Here is a 23415-nt window from a genome sequence, read left to right on the forward strand (position 1 = left end):
CTTACTTTGGTCTAGGTTGGGATCATTTTGAAATGTCTTTCTCCCTTACCATCCACACTTAACCCATCAGCAAGTTCTATTGATTTTCTCAAATACTTCTTCAAGCCATGCACTGAGTAACTTTGCTGTAGAAAGCCACCGTGATGACCGTAGCAACCTCCAAGTTGGTCTCTCTGCTTTTTGTCTCCCCCTAAGCTGGGGGTCAGCACAGTTTGGAGTAAAGCACCCCACAGGAAATATTTTAGACTTTTTGAGCCATATAATCTGCTGCAATTACCCAACTCTTCCACTGCAGTGCAAGAGCAGCCATCGACAATCTGTAAACTAGCATGGCGGTGTTCCAATAAAACTTTATTTGCAGACACTGAAAGTTGATTTCCTATAACCTTTGTGTATCACAAAATCTTCTTCTTCTTTTGATTTTTTTCAACTATTTAAAAAATGTAAAAACCACCCTTAGCTTGTAGGCTGTCCTGGCCACAACTGGCTGATCCCCGGCTCTAATCCATTCCTCACACAACATCCAGAAGCACACTCAGGTCTCTCTTCTGCTTCAATTCAGCACTCGGAATAAAACAAAGCCAGCAGTGTCTGGGCGCTGCCCGCCCCTCTTACCGCACCCTGACCTCTCACTCTCTCATTCACCACACCTACCCACTCTACCCTTCTTTTCAGAAGGTCAAGTCCCCGATTCAGGGCCTTTGCACACATCAGCCCTTCCACCTAAATGCTCTCTCTTAGGTTCCGTCTGCGCCTACATAACTTCACTTGTCTTTTGGATTTGGGGGGCCTTTTTGGGTAGAGAAGCTTAAACTTCCTAGAGAGGTCTTCTGTGATCCTCGCCACTGAAATGGTGCTTCTCCTATTACTCTCTCATAGTATCACATCCTTTTAAATTTTTGTTTCCCTTAAAACACTTATCGCAATTGGTAATGATATGTTTGGGCCTTAATTTGATTTTAGTGGGAAACTCCGTGAAGTCAGGGATCATGTCTGCTTTGCTTGCATTGTGGACCAGGCACCCAGCTTGGTGTCTGGCATAGTAGGTATTTCCTGAAAGTCAGCTAAAGAAGTAGATTCTCCACTAGAACTCTTCTCTCACCTGCAAGGAAGGGCCCAAGTGGTCCAGGGCAGGCTTCCTGAGCAGAGCCCTCCTGGACCCCTGAACTATGCAGAAGCATTTCCGAGGTACCTTCCAGTGGGCAAATTCCTAACCCCGGAGAAGCTTTCACTAAGGGCCCCACTCTGAAACCTGCTATGCATTTTTTTTCTAATGCTATCCGTCTGCTGTTCTTCCTGCTTTCGACACAGAGATAGCCTCCCGCACTGAGGTTAGCCCTTCTTAATAACTCTGGGGTTGCCTGTGATCTTACAAACATAGCTGTTGAATCAGCTGCCAGTTGGGAACACTGGGGCAATGTCCAGAGGCCACAGAGTTAAACACAGCAGTCTTCAGCCTTCTGCTCGAATCTCCCCTCCTCAGGGCCTCCAGCGTGACCTTTTAAAGGGATAAGTCTGATCTAATCACTCACATCCACCCTACCCACTACCTGTAGGATCAAGTCTAAATTCCATAGCCCACCTTGCAACTCTTTACCATTCAATCCCACCCTATCTTTCCAGCCTTGTCTTCTACCTGCCTCCACCCCATCCTGAACTCAATATTCTAGACAGTCTAGACCGGAACTGTTCAATTCAGTTGCTATTAGCCTTTTGTGGCTGTTAATTTTTTAAATTTAAAATTCAGTTCCTTGATCACACTAATTACATTTCAAGTGTTCAACAGCCATATGTGGCTGGTGCTACAGTATTGGACTGATATAAAATATTTCCATCACTGCCGAAAATTCAATTTGGTCAGCACTGTTTTAGGTAATAAGACCCACTCACCATCTCCTAAAAAGACTCTTTAATTATGCAACTTACACATAAGTACATTGTTAATTTCTAACATTACAAAAATGTCCTTTACCAATTCTAGACCTGGTCCCTAGAGATAATCACCAAAATAAGTTTGGTATCTATTCTCTCTGAATATCTTGTGTGTGGTGCATGTCGCTTTTTTCATTCAACGGTGTCGTAGAGATCTTCACATAAGAACACATCTCTAGCTACCTTGTGTCCTAGGTACTGCAGAATAATCCAAAGCATGAATGAACTTCGGGTCACTTAACCATTACCCTCCTAGGGTCTTTTGTTTTCAGTTTTTTCTTATTGCAAACAATACTATATGCAAACATCTTTGTATGTTTTTATGCCCTTGTACCCATGTTTGTCTAGGGTAGATACCATAAAGTGGAATTGCTGGGTCATATGCTGACACCTCTGGGGCTTGGCACACCCTGGGACTTCCGCCTAGAATGCCTTTCCACATGACTAATTGCTGCTCATCAAGACCAATCAAGTGTCATCACCTTGTGAAAGGCAGTCTCTCCTGTCACCTTTTCCATAGTACTTCATGTCCACATTGCATCATTGTTGTACACTTAGGGCTCTGCCTTACTTATCTTTGTATTCCCAACACCCAAGCATTGAGCTTAGCAGAGAGCAAAAACTCAAATGTTTTCTTGATTGGATGAATGAATGAATAAACAAACAAGTGAAGGCACAGTGGTTAGAACATTCCGGATGCACAAGGTGAGTGAATCCGTGAATGTTGTGAGCTTGGGCTTTGGACCAATCTGCCACCTGGTGTCCTGAGCCAAACCACCTCTCTAGGTTTCTGTCTATCCACCCCTCTGACCTTGGGCATCTCATCTTGAACTCTGTTCAAGCTGGGTACCCCATTCACACGGGTAGAGCAGTGTGAGTATGTAGGGGCTGTGTCAGTAGAGCATAGAAATCTGAGGCCTGGGGGCTGGTACTAGCAGGAGCCCCCTGGCTTTCCAAGGGCAGCTCTGTCTCCTTTTTCCCCCTTTGAAGTAGCTCGGTATGCTCTGGGTTTGGGTTTATTTTTTCTCTCTATGGTACCTTAGGAGCAATTAAGATCAGCTGCAACATTTCTGCTTTCTGCTTCCAGATTAGACCCAAGGGAAGCCAGATGTTTCATACCTGGCACCCACTCCTTGAGGTCTGATGAACAGCTCTGTTTTCTGAGTCTCTCTGTGACCTCACTTCCCCAGATCCTGGCTTGCAGCCTTTATTTTTAATGGGGTTTTAATAAGTGGCTCCTATAATGACTTTCATTCTTGTGTTTTCACACTTTCTGTCTAGGTGCCTAGAGGCCCCCAGGCACTAGGTGGGATGTTAACAGATTTTAAATAATACAAAACACTATGGCTGTCATTAGACACTACCCCAGCTCCTCTCATTTGCAGTTGTTTTACAATCATTAATTAGCGGGGGCACGTGGCCCATTTGGGAGGTCAGCCAGGTCACCTGTAGTGTTTTATAGAGGTAGAAACAGAGATATGGGGAAAAGGGACTTGTCCATGCCCCGAGAGAGTGGGTGTTGAAACTGGTTTCAGAAGCACAAAGCAAGGACCAACTACACTACTCAGGTACCATTTGCCAAGCGGCTGGGGGCCTCAGGCCAAAGGAGGCGCGTCTTGCGTGCCTCACAGGCATCTTGGGAGGCAGTTTCACCCTCCCACCGGGAATGCGAAGCAAGTCCGCCCTCAGTGGCTAAAACTACCACCTGAAGTTACCACCCATTCATTCTCTTAGGCGTTTTCCATTTTATGAGCGAGCGGATCTATCTGCATAAAGAACACGTCAGTGATTTCTCCCGTAGAAACATAATTTGGCTAGTTTTAAAGGTACCGTTTAAAAATCCGCGTATACGTACTCAGATTCCTCTGGGACTGTGTGTGTGGCGGGGTGGGGGTGGGGTGCAGGCGGTTGTACTGAGTCGGTAGGAAGAGTACGTGCTGCGGAGAGAACAGCGTGACCCTGGGCTTCCCAGAGCGCCGCGCCGGCCCCCTGGGGGCGCACTCCTCTGAGCGCGTCTGGGACTCTCCAGCCACGAGCGAATTTGCGTCGTCTGGATCCTCGGAGCGCCCAGGACGCCCGACTCCGCCTGCCTGAGCTGGGTCTCCCTTGCCAGGCGGAGGGCACGGCCACCGGATCACCGACCCAGGAACGAGTGGGAGAGGAGGGGAGGCCAAGCAGGTGGCGATTAGGTCAGCTTCGGAACATTCTTGGACCGCTCCAGTGGATATAAATAACAGACGGCAGGCTCCAAAAAATGCCGGGGTGGGGGTAAGGGGTGAGGAAGAAGGGATTTATTTAGGGTGGGGTGGCATCGTGGCGATCTGGACAAATCCACCAAAGGCGCTGGAGGGGCGAAGGGATTTAAGAGTGAATAGTGGCATAAAATCTGGGAATAAGAACGCGGCGGGGGAGGAGCTCATGCTTTTTTGCCCCACCCCCACCGCGTGTCTGTCCCAGGACTCAGAATACGCCTCGGATTGGCAGGCAGGGCTGTTCTTTGAAAGGGCACAGCTTTGGAGTCCTGGCCCTGCCCCACTGTAGTTTTTGCGCGAGCCGCTGAAGGTATCCGACCCTCAGTTTCTGTATCTGTACAATGGCGATCCTAATGCTTACAAAGGGATGGTTGTGAGCCACGCCGGAGCTAACTTCTAAGAAATCTGTGATCTGCAAAAAATGTAAGGCAGTGTAGCCCCCAGGCCTCCCTCCAGAGGGTGTCCATGCGGGCCCGATCCCTTCCCGCTTCCACAGGTCTCTCAGACTCTGCAAAAGCAGGGGAGGGGCAAAGCTGAAATCGGACTCCCTGCAGCGGCTCGGCGCCACCCTGGAGAGTCGGCCGCGGCGCTTCTCAGGCCGTAGCCGCGACCCACGGCCCGCGTCCCGCTGTTCGCCGCGATGCCTGCAGCTCCTGCGCCCGCCGGTGGACTGTGGAGTTGGGGCCGCGGTGGCGGAGAGGGCGGGGCCTGGGGCTGGGCTTCCCGGGGGAGGGTCCGGTGCGCTCCGGGAGGCGGCGGCCCGGACCCGGGAGCGCCGGGACTTGGGCCGGACTGTGGCCGGACCCCAACTCACTGAAGCGCGCAGGGAGGCCGCGGTGAGTGCTGCCGGACGGGGGCCGCGGGGAGGCGGCGGCGGGAGCGCCGGCTCGAGCCCGCCCACTACACTGTCCCACTCCTGAAGTTTGCAATGGGATCAACTCCTGCCCCGGGAGCCCCAGCCACCCTACTCTGTGCGAGAACGGAAAGAGCCGCCGCCGAAAACCGGGGGGCGGGGGGGGTGCCTCATCTGCGGCGTCGCGCACCCTGCATTTTTCCGAGGCAGGCCGAGGGGAGGGGGCTTCGGGACTGGAGGGCCACACCATCTCGCAGGGCTTCTTAAGGGCCCCAGATCGCCCTGGGGCCCCAGAAAGGGCCTTCGCTCCCCGGTGACCTTTTTCCCTCGGCAAAGAGCTCCAATTCGTGGGGCTGCTGCCCCGTCCACTATCTGGAGCCCACGGCGGGACCCCCCTCCCCTCGGCGGCGATCGGCCAGCCCCACCCCCGCCGAGACCGAGTTCAACAAGTTTGGCCAAGAGATCCTAGAACCTCCATTTCTAGGCCTGGCCAGGCAACTCCGCATGGGCTCCGTGGGCTCCGAGTTGTGCAGTGCCCTGCGGGCAACAGGGGCCGGTGGAAGGGCGCCGTCCAAAGTGTTGAGACTAGAGCCGGGCAGCCCCTGGACTCCGAGGTTTGGTGTGGAAGCCCGGGGTTTGGAATGCGTCATCAGGGAGCAGGCACCTCGGCCGGCAGGTCAGGTTTCCAAAAGTGCCCCTTTGTTATGCCCCTCCCTGGCCCTGCCCCCCCCCCCCCCCGCCCGCCCCGCATCACCCCTCCCCCACCCTCCCGGGCCACTGGTTACAGCCGCTCTAGTCTAGGTGTCTCTGGACCGGTCTACCGCCCCCTCCTGTGCCTTCAAATCCTAGGGCTGCCGGCCTACCGGGAGGGGCTGGAAGAAGAGGCCCTTGGGCGCAGCCTGTGACTCAAGACAGGATGGATAGGCAGGGCGCGATGGCAGTGCTCCCGCCGAGGGCTTGCCCCCAGCTTCTGGGAGGGGTGGGGGCTGGTCTGGGCAGGGGTCACCTACCTGCCTCAGGTAGGGAGAGTGGGTTCTTCCCTGAACCCCGGGATTCCCTACCTTGGCCCAGGCAGCTATGAGGAGACCCTGCCAAACCCCAGCAGACTTCTCTGGGCCCGGTAGGTGCTGACTCCCTGGGCAGGGAAGCTTTCATATCTGCTTTCTGAGCTCTTGCCTGTGGCTGAGTGTGTTCTGGGGTCCCATCTGCCTCTCTGCTGAGGTCAGCAGGTACGGGTGCTGGCCCACCCCTACAGCTAGATCAAGCCAGGGCTGTGGGGCCTGGCTGTGCCTGGGGCTTGGGCTTGTGTTTGCTCTGGGAGGCCAGAGGGAGCAGTGCCAGCCCTGCACACACAGCTTGCTCTGTTCTGGGGCCAGAGAGAGGGAATGGGTGGGGGGCAGCTCTCCCGGGAGCTGGGACCATGGAGGCTGGAGCAGGCAGAGGGCCCAGGCCCCTAGAAGCCTGAGGGGGCAGCACCGAAGGCTCGTGATTTACAGCTGCAGCTTGGTTCTCTCCATCTGGTTGGCAAGGCCTTTCTGGGCAAATGGGACATCCTCAAGAGGAAGCAAGGTGAAGTGCAGAGGACCTGGTGGGGCCAGCTGCTCTGCCCTGTGCCCGGGCACCTCCCTCGCAGGCCTGGGCTCTCCCGTGGGCCTAGGGGTGGAAGCCCACTCAGGCTGACTTTTCCCACAGCTGCTGTAGCCAGCAGGTTCCCTGGCCTTCAGGGGGATGGCATGTTTTTTAAATTCAACTACTAACTCCAGTGTCTGGAGGAACTGAAATTGGACCCCCAGGAAGTCTCTGTCAATGATGCAGAGAGATCCTGTCCTGTCAGTCACAACCCAGTGGGATTTATACCCTGACCAAGGGGTCACAGTAGCTGTGGGCGTGGGGCTGGTGAATGGGGCTGTGTGTGACTGTGGAGAAGATGCCTCAATTAGAGTTTGGAAGAATGGGTGGGGGTTCGTCAGTGTGGAGGGGAGCACAGTGATGAAACCCTGCTTTGGGGTCAGCAGGCCCACTCTGTCCTCATGGGGCCTGGTGGTGTCCTCTGGGTTAGCTCAGTGGTGGGAGTGTTTTCCTTCTAGGGGCCTGAGTCAGTGCCTTGGACAGCTGAGACCCTGCCCAGAGGCAGGAAGGGAGTGACCATGGGCCACTGTGTCCTCCGGCCCCTGGGGTGGTGGCTGTGTGTTTGGAAACCGCCTTGCTCTCTGGAGAATACTCTTATAACTGGCCAGCCACTTGTCTGGCGTCCTCACGCTGCCCTGGACTCCGTGCTTTCCGAGGGCGGGGCTGAGTCGCTCATTCCTCACTGAGCCCCCTGGGACTAGGATGCTGTGGAACAGGATGAGTGTCAGGCCCCTCACGTTGCCGTTTGTTCATTGCTTGGTTTGAGTGTTCCACCGTCCCTGGTGCAGAGGCAGACCAGGAGGCGTAATTTCTATCTTAGGAGGGGGCCGAGGCTCCTTTAGGAGGGGAGTGTAAAATGCACTTGTTCAAGCTTCTTGGCCAGGACAGGACTCGGGTTTCTTGGCTCCTAGTCCTTCCCAGCACAGGGAGCTACTTGGGTACTGGGGTGTGGCTGGGTACCCTTTGACCTGGCCTGGTCTGGAAAAGGGTCACCTTGTTCAAAGCAAGGCAGCAGGGCCCCAGCTTGGGAAGGCATCTTCTTCTCTCATCTGCAGTCGGAGGACTGGGGCCCTCTGCCCACGCCCACCCCCGCCTGCCATCTAATCCCCCGCTGGATCGTGTGACCTGCCTGGCATTCTCCTGGCTGGAATCTGGTGCTTCTGACAGCAGTTGCTATATTGGGGGAGCCGGGCACCGCCCTGGACGCTCTAGGTCTCCGCCCTCACCCCCTGCTTTGCTCTCATTAGCTTCAAGGCAGAGTCGCAGTGGCAGCTTTTGAGAATTGGACAGCTACGTCCCCGAAGTGATCTCTAGGCTCCAGGTACATGGGGTGAGGTGCGGAGGAAGGGCAGGCCCAGGGCAAGAGAAGGAGCTTTGAAACTGCCATCCTTGCCTCTTATCCCAGTCCTAGCCTCCTGGGGACTTCCAGACCCCTGCCTGCGAAGTCCTAACTCCTGCAGCTCCTGGATGGTGGGGATGGCAGTGGGAGTGAAGCCCAGGGCCTTTTCCTATCCCCAAAAGCCTATTCCAGCTTCTCTGCTTACGTTATCTCTGCACTCCACAGCCCCAATCCGCCACCATTCCGTGCTGCAGGGACACCATGGCTCCAGAGGAAGATGCTGGAGGGGAGGCCCTAGAGGGCAGTTTCTGGGAGGTGAGGATCAGGGTCACTGAAATGCCCACCCCTCTCTGGGCCCAGCCACCTGTCCAGGAGAGTTGTCTAGCTGTCAGCCCCAGCCCTTGAAGGGGCTTCTTCCTGGCCACACTGCCCTTTCCGTGTACGCCCCAGGCTGGCAACTACCGGCGGACGGTGCAGCGGGTAGAAGACGGGCATCGGCTGTGTGGGGACCTGATCAGCTGCTTCCAGGAGCGTGCTCGCATCGAGAAGGCCTATGCCCAGCAGCTGGCCGACTGGGCCCGGAAGTGGAGGGGCACCGTGGAGAAAGGTGAGCCAGCATTTGGGCCTAGCAGGCAGTGGAGGGCCCCCAATGTAGGGTGATCAGGCAGGGCAGCTTTTTTTCTTTTAAAGATTTTATTTATTTTTTAAAGAAAGGGGAAGGGAGGAAGGGAGAGAAACATGGAAGCATGAAAGATACATTTGGTCAGTTGCCTCTCACACACCCCTGAACTCAGGACTGGCCTATAACCCAGGCATGTGCCCCGACTGGGAATTGAACCGGTGACCTTTCGGTTCACAGATCAGCACTTAATCACTGAGACACACCAGCGAAGGCAGGGGCATCTTTTTTGCACTTCTTGTGGAAAGGTTGAGGCTTCCACGTCTGCCTTCCCTTTAAAGGGAAGATCCTCCCAGTAATTTTCACGGTAGTGCTGTTAAGAGTTTGCAAAGTACAATCGTGAGTTCACTTGATATTTCTAACAACCCTATGATGGACATAGTTCTGATCTACACATTTTCTAGAGGACAGTCCAGAAGTTCAGAGAAGCTAAGTGACTTGCCTGAATCCACACACAGCTAGGAAGAACTTAAGCTTGAGCCAGGCCTCCTGATTTGGGATCTTTCCACCTTAGCAAGCTGCCTTTCTTGGGGACAGACACCGGTTTCTCCTTCTGAGGCAACAGAATATAGTGGTTTATGCTGCAGACCTGGGTTTGAATGTCAGTTCCCTTGTAGCTGTGATGCTTCACTTTTCTGGGCTGCTGTTTTTTCTCTTGTTAAATGTTGATCACAACACCATCTTTATGGTGGTGGATGAGGCAAGGATTCAGTGAGATCTGGTAAGTCAAGGCACAGAGCAGGTGTTCAGGAAGCAGCTGCTGACATCGTGGTTCACCCTTGCCTTCCTGCCTCACGCCTGGCCCCGGAACAGCACCCGGTGAGGGGGGTGGGCTTGTTTCTGGTGGCATCCCTGGCCTGGTCCAAGTCTCATCCCTCCCTGCAGGCCCCCAGTATGGCACACTGGAGAAGGCCTGGCACGCCTTCTTCACAGCGGCCGAGCGGCTGAGCGCGCTGCATCTGGAGATGCGGGAGAAGCTTCATGGGCAGGACAGTGAACGGGTGCGTGCTTGGCAGCGGGGGGCCTACCACCGGCCAGTGCTGGGGGGCTTCCGAGAGAGCCGGGCTGCCGAGGACAGCTTCCGCAAGGCCCAGAAGCCCTGGCTAAAGAGGCTGAAGGAGGTGAGCCTGGGGTGGGGATGCACATCAGAGGCATGCCCCTTCCTAAGTCCGCAGGCCAGGGCATGGCGTGCAGTGTCCGGAGTTTTCCTGGTGTGTGCTAGGTGGAGGCTTCCAAGAAGAGCTACCATGGAGCCCGAAAAGAGGAGAAGACAGCTCAGACTCGGGAGAGCCACGCGAAGGCTGACAGCGCGGTCTCCCAGGAGCAGCTGCGTAAGCTGCAGGAGCGGGTGGACCGCTGCGCCAGGGAGGCTGAGAAGGTACCGGCCACAGGGGCGGCCGGCCCGGCTCAGGGCTTCCTCAGTGCCTTTCCCAGTCCCCACACCCTTCCTGGTCTCATCCTCACCTGCCACCGTCTCTCCAGATTACCATTTAAAGGAGGAACCTAAGAAAAGATGATGCTCTACCCAGAGAAAGAAACAGAGCAAGGGCAGGCATTGGGAAGCTTTTAGTGATTGAGACCTTCCAAACCCCCTTCCTTTCCCACCTGGGACAACTTCTTACGTTGCTTCCTCTGCCAGAGTGCCGTCTCCTCCAGCTCTGCATATCCAGACCCTCCCGTTCTCTGAGGTGCTGCTCAGTTTCCACCTCCTCCATGAAGCCTTTTCTGATTTCTCCCACGCTCCCCACCATGGACCTCACCTCGCTCTCCATCTCATTTTACTCTCGCTTTTAGCCTTCACTCACCAGACTCTTAAAAGCTGCTGTGCCCAAATGTCCCCTCTGTTGTTAGGATGCTGGAGTCCTAGGGGTACGAACTGGGTCTTGTGACTGCCTAGCCCAGGGTCCAGCCCATGGCAGATACTCAGTAAATACTAACGGAGTCCTGAGTGGAAGAAAGTCTTGTGCTGACCGGGTCGCCTCCTCTCCCACCCAGATGAAAACCCAGTATGAGCAGACGCTAGCAGAGCTGCACCGCTATACCCCACGCTACATGGAGGACATGGAGCAGGCCTTTGAGTCCTGCCAGGCCGCTGAGCGCCAGCGGCTTCTTTTCTTCAAGGATATGCTGCTCACCTTACACCAGCACCTCGACCTCTCCAGCAGCGAGAGGTATGGCCAGCAGGGTGGATGTGGAGGTCTGGAGTGATGCTGGGTCTCTTCCATCTCCCCTGGGCTCTGGCTGGGCTGAAGGAGGCCCAGGGCTTCCTAGTTTGAGGGTTGTGCCTTGGGCCACAGGTTCCATGAGCTCCACAGAGACGTGCATCAGGGTATTGAGGCAGCCAGTGATGAAGAGGATCTGCGCTGGTGGCGCAGCACCCATGGGCCAGGCATGGCCATGAACTGGCCACAGTTTGAGGTACAGGTTCTGGGTGGGGTTGGGAGGTGGGGTGGGGTCCCACTGGGCTCAGCGTGGACTTCAGGAAGGAGGCTAGGACTTGGGATGAAGTAGGTGAAGGTGGTTTGGATGCCCCTGGCTGCCACCACAGCCTGTAGCCCAGCCTGACCCCAAGCACTGTCCCCACAGGAGTGGTCCCTGGACACACAGAGGACAATCAGCCGGAAGGAGAAAGGTGGCCGGACCCCTGATGAGGTTACTCTGACCAGCATCGTGCCTACAAGAGATGGCGCTGTGCCCCCACCTCAGTCCCCGGGGTCCCCAGGGTGAGAGCCAGGAACCTGGCTGTGCAGCTCTGGCCCCTGCCCTGCTCTCCTTTCCTTCATTCTCTTCACACCTGAAGTGGGTTGAAAATGTGCTAGAGACCTTAGGACCACCTTAGTGGCCGTAATGCCAGTTTTCAGGGTGGTTTAGATTTGCCAGGTGTTTCCCACGTTCCCGCTCATCTACTGCTCACATCAGCAGCAGGGCAGGAAGAGCACCTGAGCTCACAGGGATGTGCCAGAGGTCAGATGAGACGCTTTCAGTTCTTCCCCATCTGCCTATCCCAGGGGTCCTCTAGTGGGTGAGCCCTTGGCCGTGGGGATCAAGGTGTTCCTTGCAGCCTGAGCCTGTCCCCCTTCTGTCTCCCCTCTCTAGCAGTGGGCAGGAGGAGGAGTGGTCAGATGAGGAGAGTCCCCGGAAAGCTGCCACTGGGGTGCGGGTGCGGGCACTCTATGACTACGCTGGCCAGGAGGCTGATGAGCTGAGCTTCCGAGCAGGTACCCTGGGACCCCTTTCCTGTACCTTTCCAGGCTTCAGCTTCCTCTCCCCCATGTACTATCCTGAACAGGGGTGTGGAAAAGGGAAGCCAGACACTTACTTCTCAAGGGCCAGTCCTCTGACTCTTAAGATTGTTCTGGGTCCAGCCTGCAGGAGTCAAGAGTGTCTGCTCTGAGCCTTCACCTACCTCTCAAAACCACCATCTGGGGCCTGATTGCTGCATTCAGGGTCTGGGGTGGGGTGGCTTGCTGGCCTGACCTCCCTCTGCCTGAGCCATGTCTCTTCCCCTAGCTGGGTTCTCTGGGTTACTGCCTGCCCCCCACCCCCTTCAAGTCCTTGACCCAATTGTAGGAACGGGGCTGGGCCAGGGGAACTGGCAGTGACTGACCCCCCCCCTTCCCCCAGGGGAGGAGCTGCTGAAGATGAGCGAGGAGGATGAGCAGGGCTGGTGCCAGGGCCAGCTGCAGAGTGGCCGCATTGGCCTGTATCCTGCCAATTACGTGGAGTGTGTGGGGGCCTGACTGCCCTTCTGCCAGGTTTCCCCACCTTGAGCCAGAGCCCAGCTTCTCCTGGACTGCGGGACCCGAGGGCCCTGAATCACTGTGCCCCTGCTGCCCCTCTGTCCCTTGAGGAGGGAGGGACGTCCTGGGAGCCAGGGAGGGGAGGGGCTGTGTCTAGGAAGGGAAGGGCCAACTGAGTCTAGGCTGAGGGCAAGATGGGGAGGTCAGGAGGTGACTAAAGGGTTCAGGGATACCTGGGCCTCCCCAGGAGTGCTTTGGTCTCCCCAGGACCCATGGACCCACTTTCTGGTCCCTGTGTTTTGGAGTTCCTGGGGTGGGCTTGGGGTGAGTGTAGTTCTGGGCTAGCGACAACTCTTGTGGCTTGTTCTAGTGTATTAAACTTGAAAGAAAAAAAAAGCATTTCAGCCTTGTGTGCGTCTTTTTTGATACTTCATCCTTGCCTGCAGAAGGCATCGGGGGAGAGGCACTGGTGGGAGGTCCGTGGGCTTACAGTATGAGCTATGGGGGCGGGGGTTGGGCAAATGTTGCCAGGTGGTACCTGCTCTGGAACTTCGGGACCCTGACCTGGGGTGAGGCGGCCAAAGCTGGAGGCGGGGTGCTGAGCTGAGCTGGGCAGGGACCCAGCCCGTCCGTCTGCCCGTTCAGGCCGGTGGGATCCTGAGTGCTTGGAAGGACTGTTAATCATTATTCCTCCATCCGGAACCGGCCTCACAGCCCACGCCTTCTGGAAAGCGGCTCCACCTTCCCGGGGCGGTGCTCCTGCGCCGCTTGGCCGGACTGGGAGTCGTCGCGCGCCCCAGCTGCCGATGGGTCCCGGTGCGGCGTCGCGTGGGTTCGGGAAACTTGCGGAGGTGGGGCTGTGACGTTTGTGCGCCAGCTCCGCCGGCCGCTCATTGGTCCAGCTCAGGACAGGTCGCCCCACCCCTCGGCTGGCAAGGGCGCGGCTGAGACCGACCTGCGTGCCCCGCCTCCCCGGCCGCGGATTGGCCCGCGACGGGGCGCGTCGGTCGCGCTGGTGTCTGGGAAGGAGAGAAAATGGCGTCCGAGCCGAGCAAGACCGAAATCCAGACCTTCTTTAAGAGGCTTCGCGCAATTCCGACCAACAAGGTGCGTGAGCGGCAGGTGCACGAGGTCTGGCACCAGCCGAGAGAGACTCTCCCGGCTTCCCTGGGGCCGAGGGAGGGAGAAGGGCGGACATGGGCTGTTTTCCGGGGGTGTCAGTGCCTGGCCACGACTCGGGCCCGTGATGATTCCGCTCCTCGCCTCTCCCCCCTACCCCAGGCCTGCTTCGACTGTGGCGCTAAGAACCCGAGTTGGGCAAGCATCACGTACGGTGTGTTCGTGTGCATAGACTGCTCTGGGGTGCACCGCTCCCTGGGTGTCCATCTCAGCTTTATCAGGTGGGCTCTCCTTGCGACTGCTGTTGCTACCCGGCCAGGGTTTTGTGCTCGGCGGAGCAGAGGGGAGTCTTTGGCCCTCTGAATTCGGTGTTCGGAAACCTCCGGCGGGGGGATCTGGTAGCTTCCCGACGGAGGGAAGCGCCTGTGTGGACGGACCCCTTGCCACGTACAGTCCGTCTCCGCGTCTGGGTCAAAACTCCTTTCCTGGTGGCCCAGCTCGGCTCTCCGAGCATTAGTTTTGGGGACAGTTAGGTGCACCGACCCTGTTCCTGGTGCATGGGTCGAGTATGTCTGAAGTGACACCATGGCCGTGCTCGAGGAGAGAGCCAAATCCAGGCTCACGCACCTGAGATTAAGACCTCTTTTCGGATCTGGAGAACAGCTGGCGCCCTTTTGACTGCCCGAATGGAGAACAAAGCTGTCCCGGACGGGCTAGAGGGGAGGAAACGGGGTGGCGGCCGATTCATGGGTCCGGGACGCCTGTTGCAGCCCGAGGCCAAACAACACGTGTGGGTCTGCCGGGGACGCATCTCCTGGTGTCTGCTGGCGGTGACACGCAGCCCTTGCACGCAGGTCCACAGAGTTGGATTCCAACTGGAGCTGGTTCCAGCTGAGGTGTATGCAGGTCGGCGGGAACGCCAGTGCGGTAAAGCTCCTCTTCCCATGCTCCCTGCCCTCACCTGCCGCCTGGGCTCTGACTTTGCCGTGACCTCCGAGGAGGCCCTCTCAGTTTCTCTGGTCTATGGCAACACTGGACACTGTTCTCTGAACTTGGGAATTGGGCCCTGTTCTCAGACGGCCTTCGGATTAAAACTAAACTGGACAGATGTTCTTGGGGAGAGGCCAAGGGAATCAGGGCCTCCACAGTTGTCCAGGTCTCGGCCTGGGTGGCTGAAGGGTGGGCAGAGTGGGTATGGCCTGTATCCCCAGGGAGGGTTGAGAGAGGATTGGGCTTCAGTCCGTCCTCCAGAGGATGGGAGGCTGCGTTTTCTGCAGGAATTTCTGAGAACCGGTCCTTCTATGAAGAAGGACCGATGTATATTAGGGTATAACAGTATATTGTCCTGTATAAATAATAGCTGGGCTCTTATAAGGGTGCCTTTTTTTTTGCTCTGGGGAGAATCACCTGTAGCACGTTGCCCTTTCTCTGCTCTCCAGACAGCTTTCTTCCGCCAACATGGATGCACAGCCAGTGATGCCAACAGCAAATATAATAGCCGAGCTGCCCAGATGTACCGGGAAAAGATCCGGCAGTTGGGAAGTGCGGCCCTGGCTCGGCACGGCACCGATGTAAGTGTTTGGTCTCTGGGGCTGGGGTGGCGGGGTGGCGGGGAGTATTCAGAGACCTGTTTCAAGCGTGTATTCTCCCATTTAGCTTTGGATAGACAATACGAGTAGCGCTTCCAGTCAGTCCCCGGAGAAGAAGGACTCTGATTTCTTCACAGAACACACTCAAGTGAGTGCCCACAAGGACTGTTTCCCATGACTCTTCCTGACAGGTGGTTTATTGGCCCAGGCCTCCTGTGATCATGGGCGTGGATTTCATTCACGTTTGTGTGACGCCTCAGACAGGGAACGTTTGGGGCTCCCTGCTAGGTGGGCCCGGGTGTTTCCTCCTCCCGTGAGTAGGCGTGTGTGGTGCTCCGTAGGAACAAACCCCTGTAGACTGCGCTGCTAGAGAGGAGGAGGAGGAGGAGAAGCTTCTTGAAGGCCCAAGAGGTGTCGGGAGCCTTGAACAACTTTTCCTGGATTCTTCCCCTATGAGAGATGCACTGTGGCTGGGGACAATGAAAGGAATCCTCTCCAGAAACCCACCCTGTGAAGAGGTTTCTCCTCGACCGGCAGTGGGGGCTGACCTTAGACTCTCAGTTTGAACCCCAGTTCTGCTTGGCATTTCCAAGATGTGACTAACCCCTTTAACCTGCCAAAACCCTAGTCTTTACAGTAGAAATGTATACCTCACAGGGTTTGTTGTGATAATGAATGTGTTTGTATATGAAAAGCTTAGATTTGTGCCTGGCATATGGTAAGTGCTCAGTAGTTTTTAGTTATTAAATTAGGGGAACAGGCTCTGCTCTTAAGTAAATAGCCGAGGGGTGGAGCTGGCTGCTAGTTCCCTACTTCTTTCCATAGTGAGTGGCAGCTATAATTTTGCTTGCTAACCTGAAGTCTCCTTTCCCATGGGCTTGGAGTAGGGCCTTGTAGCCACAGGTACTTGTAGGTTCTTGCTGCCCCTTGCCAGCAGGAGTAGCTCTTTGAGGCTTCTGTGATCTGGTCTGCTTTGTAGCCCTCTGCCTGGAATGCACCAGCCACCGACCTAGCAGAGACCCAGCAGCCAGCCCCGTCTGCAGAGAGCAGTGGATTGACACGTGAGTTCAGCCCAGATTCCAAGCAAGTGCCCTGGACCTGGCAAAGCCTTGGGGGTGGAATGGGACACCTGCTCAATGGACTAGGAGTGGGGGGGGGGGGGGCTCTGCTCTATCTCTGGGTGGGCAGGGATTCATTTCAATGTCTTGGAGGAAGTGATGGGCATTCCTTTTATCTTTTGACATCCTCAGGCTGAGGAAAGCCTGTGCCCCCTACTCTTGTCCCGTCACTCTTCTAAAGGGGTGGTCACAGCAAGCTCTGAGCCTTACACCTGTCTCCCACCATTGCATCCACAGAGACAGAGTATGGCCCCAACACGGACCTACTTGGCACCTCACCCAAAGCTTCTCTGGGTCAGTATGAGAGCAGGCAGGTGTGGGGTGACCGGGAGAGGGTGGGCCTCGAGGTTCTGAGATCTGCTGCTGCCTAGTGATGTGGACTGAGGCCACAGGAGACTGAGCATCTTAACTCTTTGGAGCGGGACTGGACTTGAGTTCGTGGCTGCAGTGTTGACTGCAAGGACTTTAGAGCCAGGACCTTTGAACTGGTGAACCTGGTGGGCTGGTGGGTAGGGCCTGGGTCTGCCTCTGGGTATGGGACTGGTCTGGCCCAAGTATGGGGAGGCCAGCATGAGACCGGACACCTAACCCTGGGGTCTGAGGAGGGTTGGCCTTCTGGTCCATTTCATGGGATGAGGGGACAGCTCTGAGCTGCTCATGGCTGGAGGTGACATTGTTCTTTCTTAGCCAGTCCCTGGTCTTTTAGCTCCTTTCTACTCTTTCCTTAGCATCCTCTGGTTCAGGGTGAACAGTCCAATTGCTGACCGTGGTTAGTTCTGTTGACCCTTGAGGGTTGGGGCAGGAGGCCAGCAGAATGTCACGCTGACCCCATGGGATGGCTGGCACAGCTGGTCTAAGACAAGGCTCCGTGGAGGCTTCTGGGCTTGGGAGCTATGTGGATGCTCTGGATGGGCCCCTTGTTAGCCAAGTCTGTTTCTCTCCAGAGTCCATGTATCTGTCACCTAAAGGGGCTCTTCCTGCCAGAGGTAACCAACAGCCACTTGGGGAGCTGGCCCCTTGCACAGCAGCTCCCTGCTTTAGGAACTGAGGCTGATGTTTGGCATCTGCTCCCTGCCTAGCAGTCTTCATGTTGGTTCAGGGGCTTTGACTGTCTCTGCTGCTTCCGGTCTAGTTCTTGTCTCTGTCTGGTGGGAGTCAGTAACCTCCCCTGATCTTGTCCTTGGCCTGGACTGTCCCAGCCCCGGTGGTTGGAACTGGTGGTGGCAGCTTTGCCTTTCCCTGCCTGAAGCTGTTCTTTTAGAAGCTCTTGCCAGAAACTGCATGGTGTGAACTGAGTTGCTGCCTCTGACCTCCCTTTGTCTTCACTCATGCCTCACCTTCTTTCTCACGCAGAAATGAAAACCTCCCTCATTGGCAAGAAGAAGCCAGCAGCAGCTAAGAAAGGGGTAGGTGGGGGGAGGCACTGTGGTTCAGTGGTTGTGAGCTGAGCCCGACCACCTGGGTTCACCCCTGGACCCCACCACTCCCTCCCTGGCTGTGTGGTGTTGGCAGAGGCACTCGGCCTCTCAGAACCTTACCTACGCAAGGGCTATCAAGGAGCCTGTCTTCAGGGGCCTCCTGGGAGGAATCCGAGATTGTGCACATAGAGTGCTTGGGGCGTGCTGGGCCCCGTAAATGCCGGCTGCTGTCAGGCCCTGAGGCCACTGCTGGGGGTTGTGAGCCACCTCATGCCCAGCTCTAGTGGAGCCCCTGTTCTCCCTCTCAGCCATGCTCATGGGGGGCCTATTTTTTTCTACCCTGAACTTTAAGAAGGACCATGTTCCTCTGGCTGTGCTAGAGCACCCCTGCTTGGGAGGGAGTGGAGGGCCTTGTGGATCTTGTGGTCCTTGGCAAGGCCCCCATCACATGACTCTCCTCCCAGCTGGGTGCCAAGAAAGGTCTCGGGGCCCAGAAGGTGAGCAGCCAGAGCTTCAGCGAGATTGAGCGGCAGGCCCAGGTGGCGGAGAAGCTCCGTGAGCAGCAGGCAGCTGATGCCAAGAAGCAGGCGGAGGAGTCCATGTGAGTGTTTGCCAGAGGGGCCCTGGCTCAAGTGGGGCTGGGTGGGCAGGTAGGACAGGTGAGGATGGGTGCTGGCCTCTGATGCGTTTGTTCCTTCCAAGGGTTGCATCCATGCGTCTGGCGTACCAGGAACTCCAGATTGATCGTAAAAAGGAGGAGAAGAAGCTACAGAATCTGGAAGGGAAGAAGCGAGAGCAGGCAGAGAGGCTGGGCATGGGCTTGGTGTCCCGAAGGTGAGGCTCCGCTCCAGGGTGTGGCAGGGAAATGCCATTGTCCTCCTGGGAACCCCAGCAGGTTCTCCCCTGCAGTTTGGAGTTCTAGGCTTAGTCTTCCTTAGAGGCTGAATAAATTGCTCTGCTTATTGTCTTAAAGCACCTAATACAGTGTTTGGCATAGTAGGTATGTGCCCTGATCCCTGCCCAGTAAGTGCCAGTAGTGCTGCCAGATACTAACACCCGAAATAACCCCAGCATTCAAATGCCCTTTGCTTGGACAGTATACTTCCTGTTTCAGGACATTGTGTTGCTGTGGTTTCCTTAAAACAAGGACTGTTTGCTCTACACTGAGTTAATATCTACTAGTGTAACACAGCTAATCAGGGAAATAATTTTGACCCCGAAAAGAACTTGAGGTCTCCACCCTTTCCCTGTTTTGGTCACAGGAATTACTGAGTTAAAGGGTATGAACAATTTGTAGTTTTTTTCCCTTTTTGTAGTGCAAGAGAATCTTTATTATTTAAAGCCAGCCCACCCTACTTAATGCCCTGTTGCAAAACTTTGACTCCTTGGGGATCTGTCAGCTAAAAACTGTAGGTGGTTTTTGAATGGATTTATTTTAATGAAATCAATCCCTAAAATGCCTGCATGGAGCATGACACAGGAGGGAAGTGCGGCTCTAGGAGTTGGTGCTGCCTGCCCACTCGGTGCCTCTTCTCACTGGAAACCAGGCGCAGGTCCAGGGCTTTGCACATAGCGCCAGGCTCTGCACTTGGAAATACTTTCGTCATCTTAAAGATCAGATGGGATAAGGAAGAACTCATCTTTTGATGACATTCGATTTGTTTCCTTGGTTCTGGGGCACTTTCCTCCTTTTGCATTTTGTATGTCTGTGTCTGTCTTGGTGAAGGATGTGGCTCAGAGCAGTGCACGTGTGTTAGCTGGCACCTGGCGCACACGGTAGTTACACCAGGCAGATGGTCGTTTGTCAGGGAAAACGTATTCTGAGAAACCAAAGCAAACGTGCTATCCAGCTCAGCTCAGCTCTGAGCACTTCCTGCTGGGTCTGGCCCTGCCCTGTGTGCAGGCGGCGGGAGAAGGCTCTGCGGTGCTCAGGGAAGGAGCACCCAGGCTCGTGCCAGCAGCTGGGCACCTCTTGGGGGGTGACACTCGTGTTCACCACAGCTCTCACACCTGGCTCTGCCTTCCCCCGCAGCTCCGTCTCCCACTCGGTGCTGTCTGAGATGCAGGTGATCGAGCAAGAGACCCCTGTGAGCGCAAAGCCCTCCCGCTCCCAGCTGGACTTGTTTGACGATGTTGGTACTTTTGCGTCTGGACCCCCAAAGTAAGGCTATTGTTGGGGCGAAGACTTGGCCATCGTGTTCCTTGTCAGGCTTCTCTGAGCCACTCACTGTCTCCCTAGGTACAAGGACAACCCCTTTTCCTTGGGGGAGAGTTTTGGTTCCCGCTGGGATACAGATGCCACCTGGGGTGTGGACAGGATGGAGGAGAAGGAGCCAGAAGTGACCATCTCGAGCATCCGGCCTGTTTCAGAAAGGTGGAGTGGCCTAGGGCTGCACTGTCCTGTAGAACTTTCTATGATGGGAGAGTTCCATGTCTGCACTGTCTGGTGTGTGGCTGCTGAGCCCTTAAAATGTGGCTAGTGCAACCGAGGATCTACATTTTTAATTTCAATAAACTTAAATGGCCATGTGTAGCTAGTGGCTACCGGATCAGACAGTGCAGGAGTCGGGCTTTGGTTTTCTGTGCTTACTATCACAGAAGGCTCCGCAGCGTCTTGTCTAAGCTCTGTTTCTCTGGCAGGAGGGGTCTGATTTTATGCTCCAGTCCAGACCTCCCAAGGGTTATGTCTCTGGCCCCCATCTTATTTATTTTTTAAAAAGCTTATGCCATCTTAATCTGGGCAGTATGCTTAATTGATAAATTATCTGCATATCATCCATTTATAAAAGGGGACATCAGTAATGACTTCACAGGGCACTGGAAGGATTAAATGCAATGAAACTTGAAAACACCTACCCGGCATCTGTACCTATCAGTGCTGGGTAGGAGTGGCCTTACGCCTTCTTATCCACACCGGGATGCTTTTGAGAGTAAAAGGGGGTACTACTACTAATTATGCCAGGAGAGCAAGCATAAACCCAGGCAAGTCGAGACATATGGTCACCCCAGTGTTAGGCCAGTGGTAACTAGGAGTAGAGTAGCTATATTGACATACGATGCCCCTGACCTTGATGAAGCTGTACTGGTTGGGACAGAAGCCTGGGCCCGTCCACACCACCTTTCCATGCTGCCTGGGGGAGCTGACGTGAGCTGTCTGTGCCTTGGCCTCAGTGTGGAGGAGGGAAGGGTCTCATCCAGGGGAGAGGGCCCCTGAGTCTCAGAGCCAGTCAGGGCTTGGTAAGCATCCCCAGATTTGCCTCTTGATAGTAGTGGGATAGTAATACTACCCCGGACAGTCACGGGAAGGGTCAGACATATTGTCCCACTTCCACCCTCAGAGTCACAAACCGGAGGGAAGTGGAGAGCCGGAGCTCAGGCCTCGAGTCCAGCGAAGCACGTCAGAAGTTTGCAGGAGCCAAAGCCATCTCATCTGACATGTTCTTTGGGCGGGAGGTAGATACTGAGGTAAGTAGGGCTGTCCCCCGAGGCTGGGGGCAGCGCGCAGGAGCAAGACCTTCCTCCCTGCCCCGTGTTCGGGCTTTGGCACTAGGGTGGCTGGTCTGTGTGAGTTCTTGGGACGTCGGCCCGGAGGTCACCAGGCCTTGCCTTTCCTTCCCCACAGTACGAAGCCAGGTCTCGGCTACAGCAGCTCTCAGGCAGCAGTGCCATCAGCTCTTCAGACCTCTTTGGGGACATGGATGGAGCTCATGGAGCAGGTGGGACGCCAGAAGTGTGGCGGGCCCCTAGTGAGGCTGGCGAGCAGAGCTGGAGGGCCCAGCGGACCGGGCAGGGTGTCCTGCAGGCCTCTGGGTCACTCCTCCCTTTGCTTTTACAGGTAGTGTGTCTCTGGGGAATGTGCTCCCGACAGCTGACATTGCCCAGTTTAAGCAGGGTGTCAAGTCTGTGGCTGGGAAGATGGCTGTGCTGGCCAATGGTGTGATGAATTCTTTGCAGGTGAGGCTGGGGTTGCTTGGCCAGGGGTGGGAGGGGCCTAAAGAGTAGGGCTTGGAGGTTGGCCTACGTCCTCTCCACAACCAGACCCTGAGATGGGGCAGCCCCGTGAGCCCGAGAGCACTTTTCCTGGAGGGGCAGCTTCCTTCCTTTGAGCTCAGTACCAAGGCTTGGCTTCTCCCTGTGAAGATGTCATGTCTGCCCCGATTCTCCCCCAGTCTTATCACCTGTACTGTTCTCCCTCCCTGGCTTCTCTGAGGTTGGGCAGGGCTTCTCCCCTGGGATTTGGCCACAACCCCTTTCCCAAGGCACAATAAAACATAACAGTCTCTGCCATGTGAGATTGGTGCCCGCCTGCCCCCATCCCAGTCCTGCCTGGTGTGCTGGTGGAGGGTGCCCCTGTTGGGAAGCTGCTGCATGTTAGAGATGCCGAGTTGTTTTTTTTCTTTTTTCTTTCTTCCCTCATTTCCAGGATCGCTATGGTTCCTACTGATCCAGGCTCCATGGTTCATGCATATGGTGGTGATAGCAGCAGAAACCCATGATCACCAGGCCAGGGCTGCTTGCCTTATGGAAGCTGGGGAGGCATTGTTACTGACACGTGTGGTGTGTGACCGGGGTGGCCTTTGAGGATCTCTGGTGAGGGGATGGGCGGTGTTGGCCCTTGACCTCTGCCTGTAGATCGAGCCCTTTATTCTCCCTCATGCCCTGTCCCCTATGTGCTAGATTATCGTCCTCCAGCCTTGCTCCCGACGCTGCTGCTCACTTGTCCTGCCGCACTGGGAGTGAGGGGCGGGCGTCTCCTCAGGATGGCTTATTCTGGGTCCAGCCCTTCCCCCAGGAGGGAAAGTGAAAAGTCTAAGGCTTTTTTGCCAGCTCTAGGATCCTTTCAGTTGTCTGGGGATTTGGCCCCCATCCTCTGGAACCAGTCGGGAGGTCTAGGAAGAGTGCTGCTGCAGACCAGCCCCCAGAGGAGGCAGGCTCTGGACTTGCTGCTGCTGTTGCTCCAGTGGCCTCTTCTGGGCCTCAAGAGGGGGCAGGGGAGGGGAACGACCTTCGTTTGGGCCTTACTAAGGGCTAGAACTTTACCTGGTACCTAAAGGTTTCATTTGGGATCAGACTGGAGGCCCGAGTGATGATCTGTCTCACCACCCCTTTTTACAGTGGTCACTGGGAGGGTTACTTTTCCTCCTGGGTGTCTCATTAGAATCCGTCCTTCCCATCTGAGTGGACCACAGGACCCTCTGTCCCCTCCTGAGACTGTCCTTTTTCCCTGTTTGGTGGCCATGGTGAGTCTCATCTGCACTGTGGTGTCCTGCTCTGGATACTGTGAGCATAATGATGGCCAAGGAAGCAGAGGACATGAGGGACAGAAACAGGCTTCTGGGCTTAGGGGGTCCTAGACAGCACCCCCTTTCCCCCCAGTAGAGCTTGATGTGCCTACAGAGCTGCAAGCCTCGCCCCCTGGCTACTGAGCCATGCACTGTGCCATCCTTGGTGCCATCTTCCCCTGCCACACTGGGCCCACCCCACCCGTGGTGGGTTGAGGGTTGGGCTCCCAAGCAACACAGACCACTCTTCCCATCACCCCCTCCCCCAAAGGGACTTGACTTTTCTTTCTGGACTGTTTGTATTGAAACATAGTGGTGTCAAATAAAGCCCCGATGGGGCCCTGGGCCCCTGTTGGTCTGAATAAAGTAGTGTCTTCTCTGGATCCTGCCTTCCCGCTCCCAGGTAGGCCCCTGCCTCACTGTCTGGGCTCCCACCGGTACGAGTAGGGCGTTGGTGCCAAAGCT

The 23415-nt window shown here is 55.7% G+C and overlaps 2 protein-coding genes across 6 annotated transcripts; both read left to right on the forward strand.

Annotated features, from left to right (window-relative positions):
• Positions 1 to 3701: 3701 nt before the first annotated feature.
• On the forward strand, positions 3702 to 12823 carry PACSIN3 (protein kinase C and casein kinase substrate in neurons 3). Of its 4 annotated transcripts, none has more exons than XM_090261748.1 (11): positions 3702 to 3758; positions 7914 to 7987; positions 8231 to 8320; positions 8456 to 8612; positions 9570 to 9805; positions 9907 to 10062; positions 10680 to 10855; positions 10982 to 11102; positions 11271 to 11407; positions 11781 to 11902; positions 12309 to 12823. In XM_090261748.1, exons 3-11 carry the CDS (start codon positions 8267 to 8269, stop codon positions 12422 to 12424), a joined length of 1275 nt encoding a protein of 424 aa, XP_090117874.1. In that variant the 5' UTR covers positions 3702 to 3758; positions 7914 to 7987; positions 8231 to 8266; the 3' UTR covers positions 12425 to 12823. The 4 variants fall into 4 exon arrangements, with proteins under 4 accessions (XP_090117874.1, XP_090117867.1, XP_090117860.1 ...); XM_090261741.1 differs by lacking the exon at positions 3702 to 3758 and adding an exon at positions 3949 to 4121; XM_090261734.1 differs by lacking the exon at positions 3702 to 3758 and adding an exon at positions 4501 to 4607.
• A 586-nt stretch (positions 12824 to 13409) lies between these two features.
• Positions 13410 to 23138, forward strand: ARFGAP2 (ARF GTPase activating protein 2). Of its 2 annotated transcripts, XM_090261773.1 has the most exons (17): positions 13410 to 13531; positions 13706 to 13824; positions 14398 to 14470; positions 14983 to 15114; positions 15200 to 15280; positions 16112 to 16193; positions 16488 to 16544; positions 17195 to 17236; positions 17604 to 17656; positions 18133 to 18269; positions 18371 to 18502; positions 19701 to 19829; positions 19908 to 20042; positions 21007 to 21133; positions 21291 to 21384; positions 21504 to 21622; positions 22092 to 23138. In XM_090261773.1, exons 1-17 carry the CDS (start codon positions 13460 to 13462, stop codon positions 22110 to 22112), a joined length of 1605 nt encoding a protein of 534 aa, XP_090117899.1. In that variant the 5' UTR covers positions 13410 to 13459; the 3' UTR covers positions 22113 to 23138. The 2 variants fall into 2 exon arrangements, with proteins under 2 accessions (XP_090117899.1, XP_090117891.1); XM_090261765.1 differs by lacking the exon at positions 17195 to 17236.
• The last annotated feature ends 277 nt before the right edge of the window (positions 23139 to 23415 follow it).

This window comes from Furipterus horrens, unplaced genomic scaffold, assembly GCF_987537825.1.
Source record: "Furipterus horrens unplaced genomic scaffold, mFurHor1.1.pri manual_scaffold_2, whole genome shotgun sequence".
Classification (NCBI taxonomy): domain Eukaryota; kingdom Metazoa; phylum Chordata; class Mammalia; order Chiroptera; family Furipteridae; genus Furipterus; species Furipterus horrens.

Excerpts from the sequence above, each read along its gene's own strand:
- PACSIN3 (XM_090261748.1), top strand. The coding sequence starts at position 8,267 with ATGGCTCCAGAGGAAGATGCTGGAGGGGAGGCCCTAGAGGGCAGTTTC. Across the intron at positions 9,806-9,906 it reads GGCTAAAGAGGCTGAAGGAG|GTGGAGGCTTCCAAGAAGAG; the intron begins GTGAGCCTGGGG and ends GGTGTGTGCTAG. Across the intron at positions 10,063-10,679 it reads GCGCCAGGGAGGCTGAGAAG|ATGAAAACCCAGTATGAGCA; the intron begins GTACCGGCCACA and ends TCTCCCACCCAG.
- ARFGAP2 (XM_090261773.1), top strand. The coding sequence starts at position 13,460 with ATGGCGTCCGAGCCGAGCAAGACCGAAATCCAGACCTTCTTTAAGAGG. Across the intron at positions 15,281-16,111 it reads TCTTCACAGAACACACTCAA|CCCTCTGCCTGGAATGCACC; the intron begins GTGAGTGCCCAC and ends TCTGCTTTGTAG. Across the intron at positions 18,270-18,370 it reads AAGCAGGCGGAGGAGTCCAT|GGTTGCATCCATGCGTCTGG; the intron begins GTGAGTGTTTGC and ends GTTCCTTCCAAG.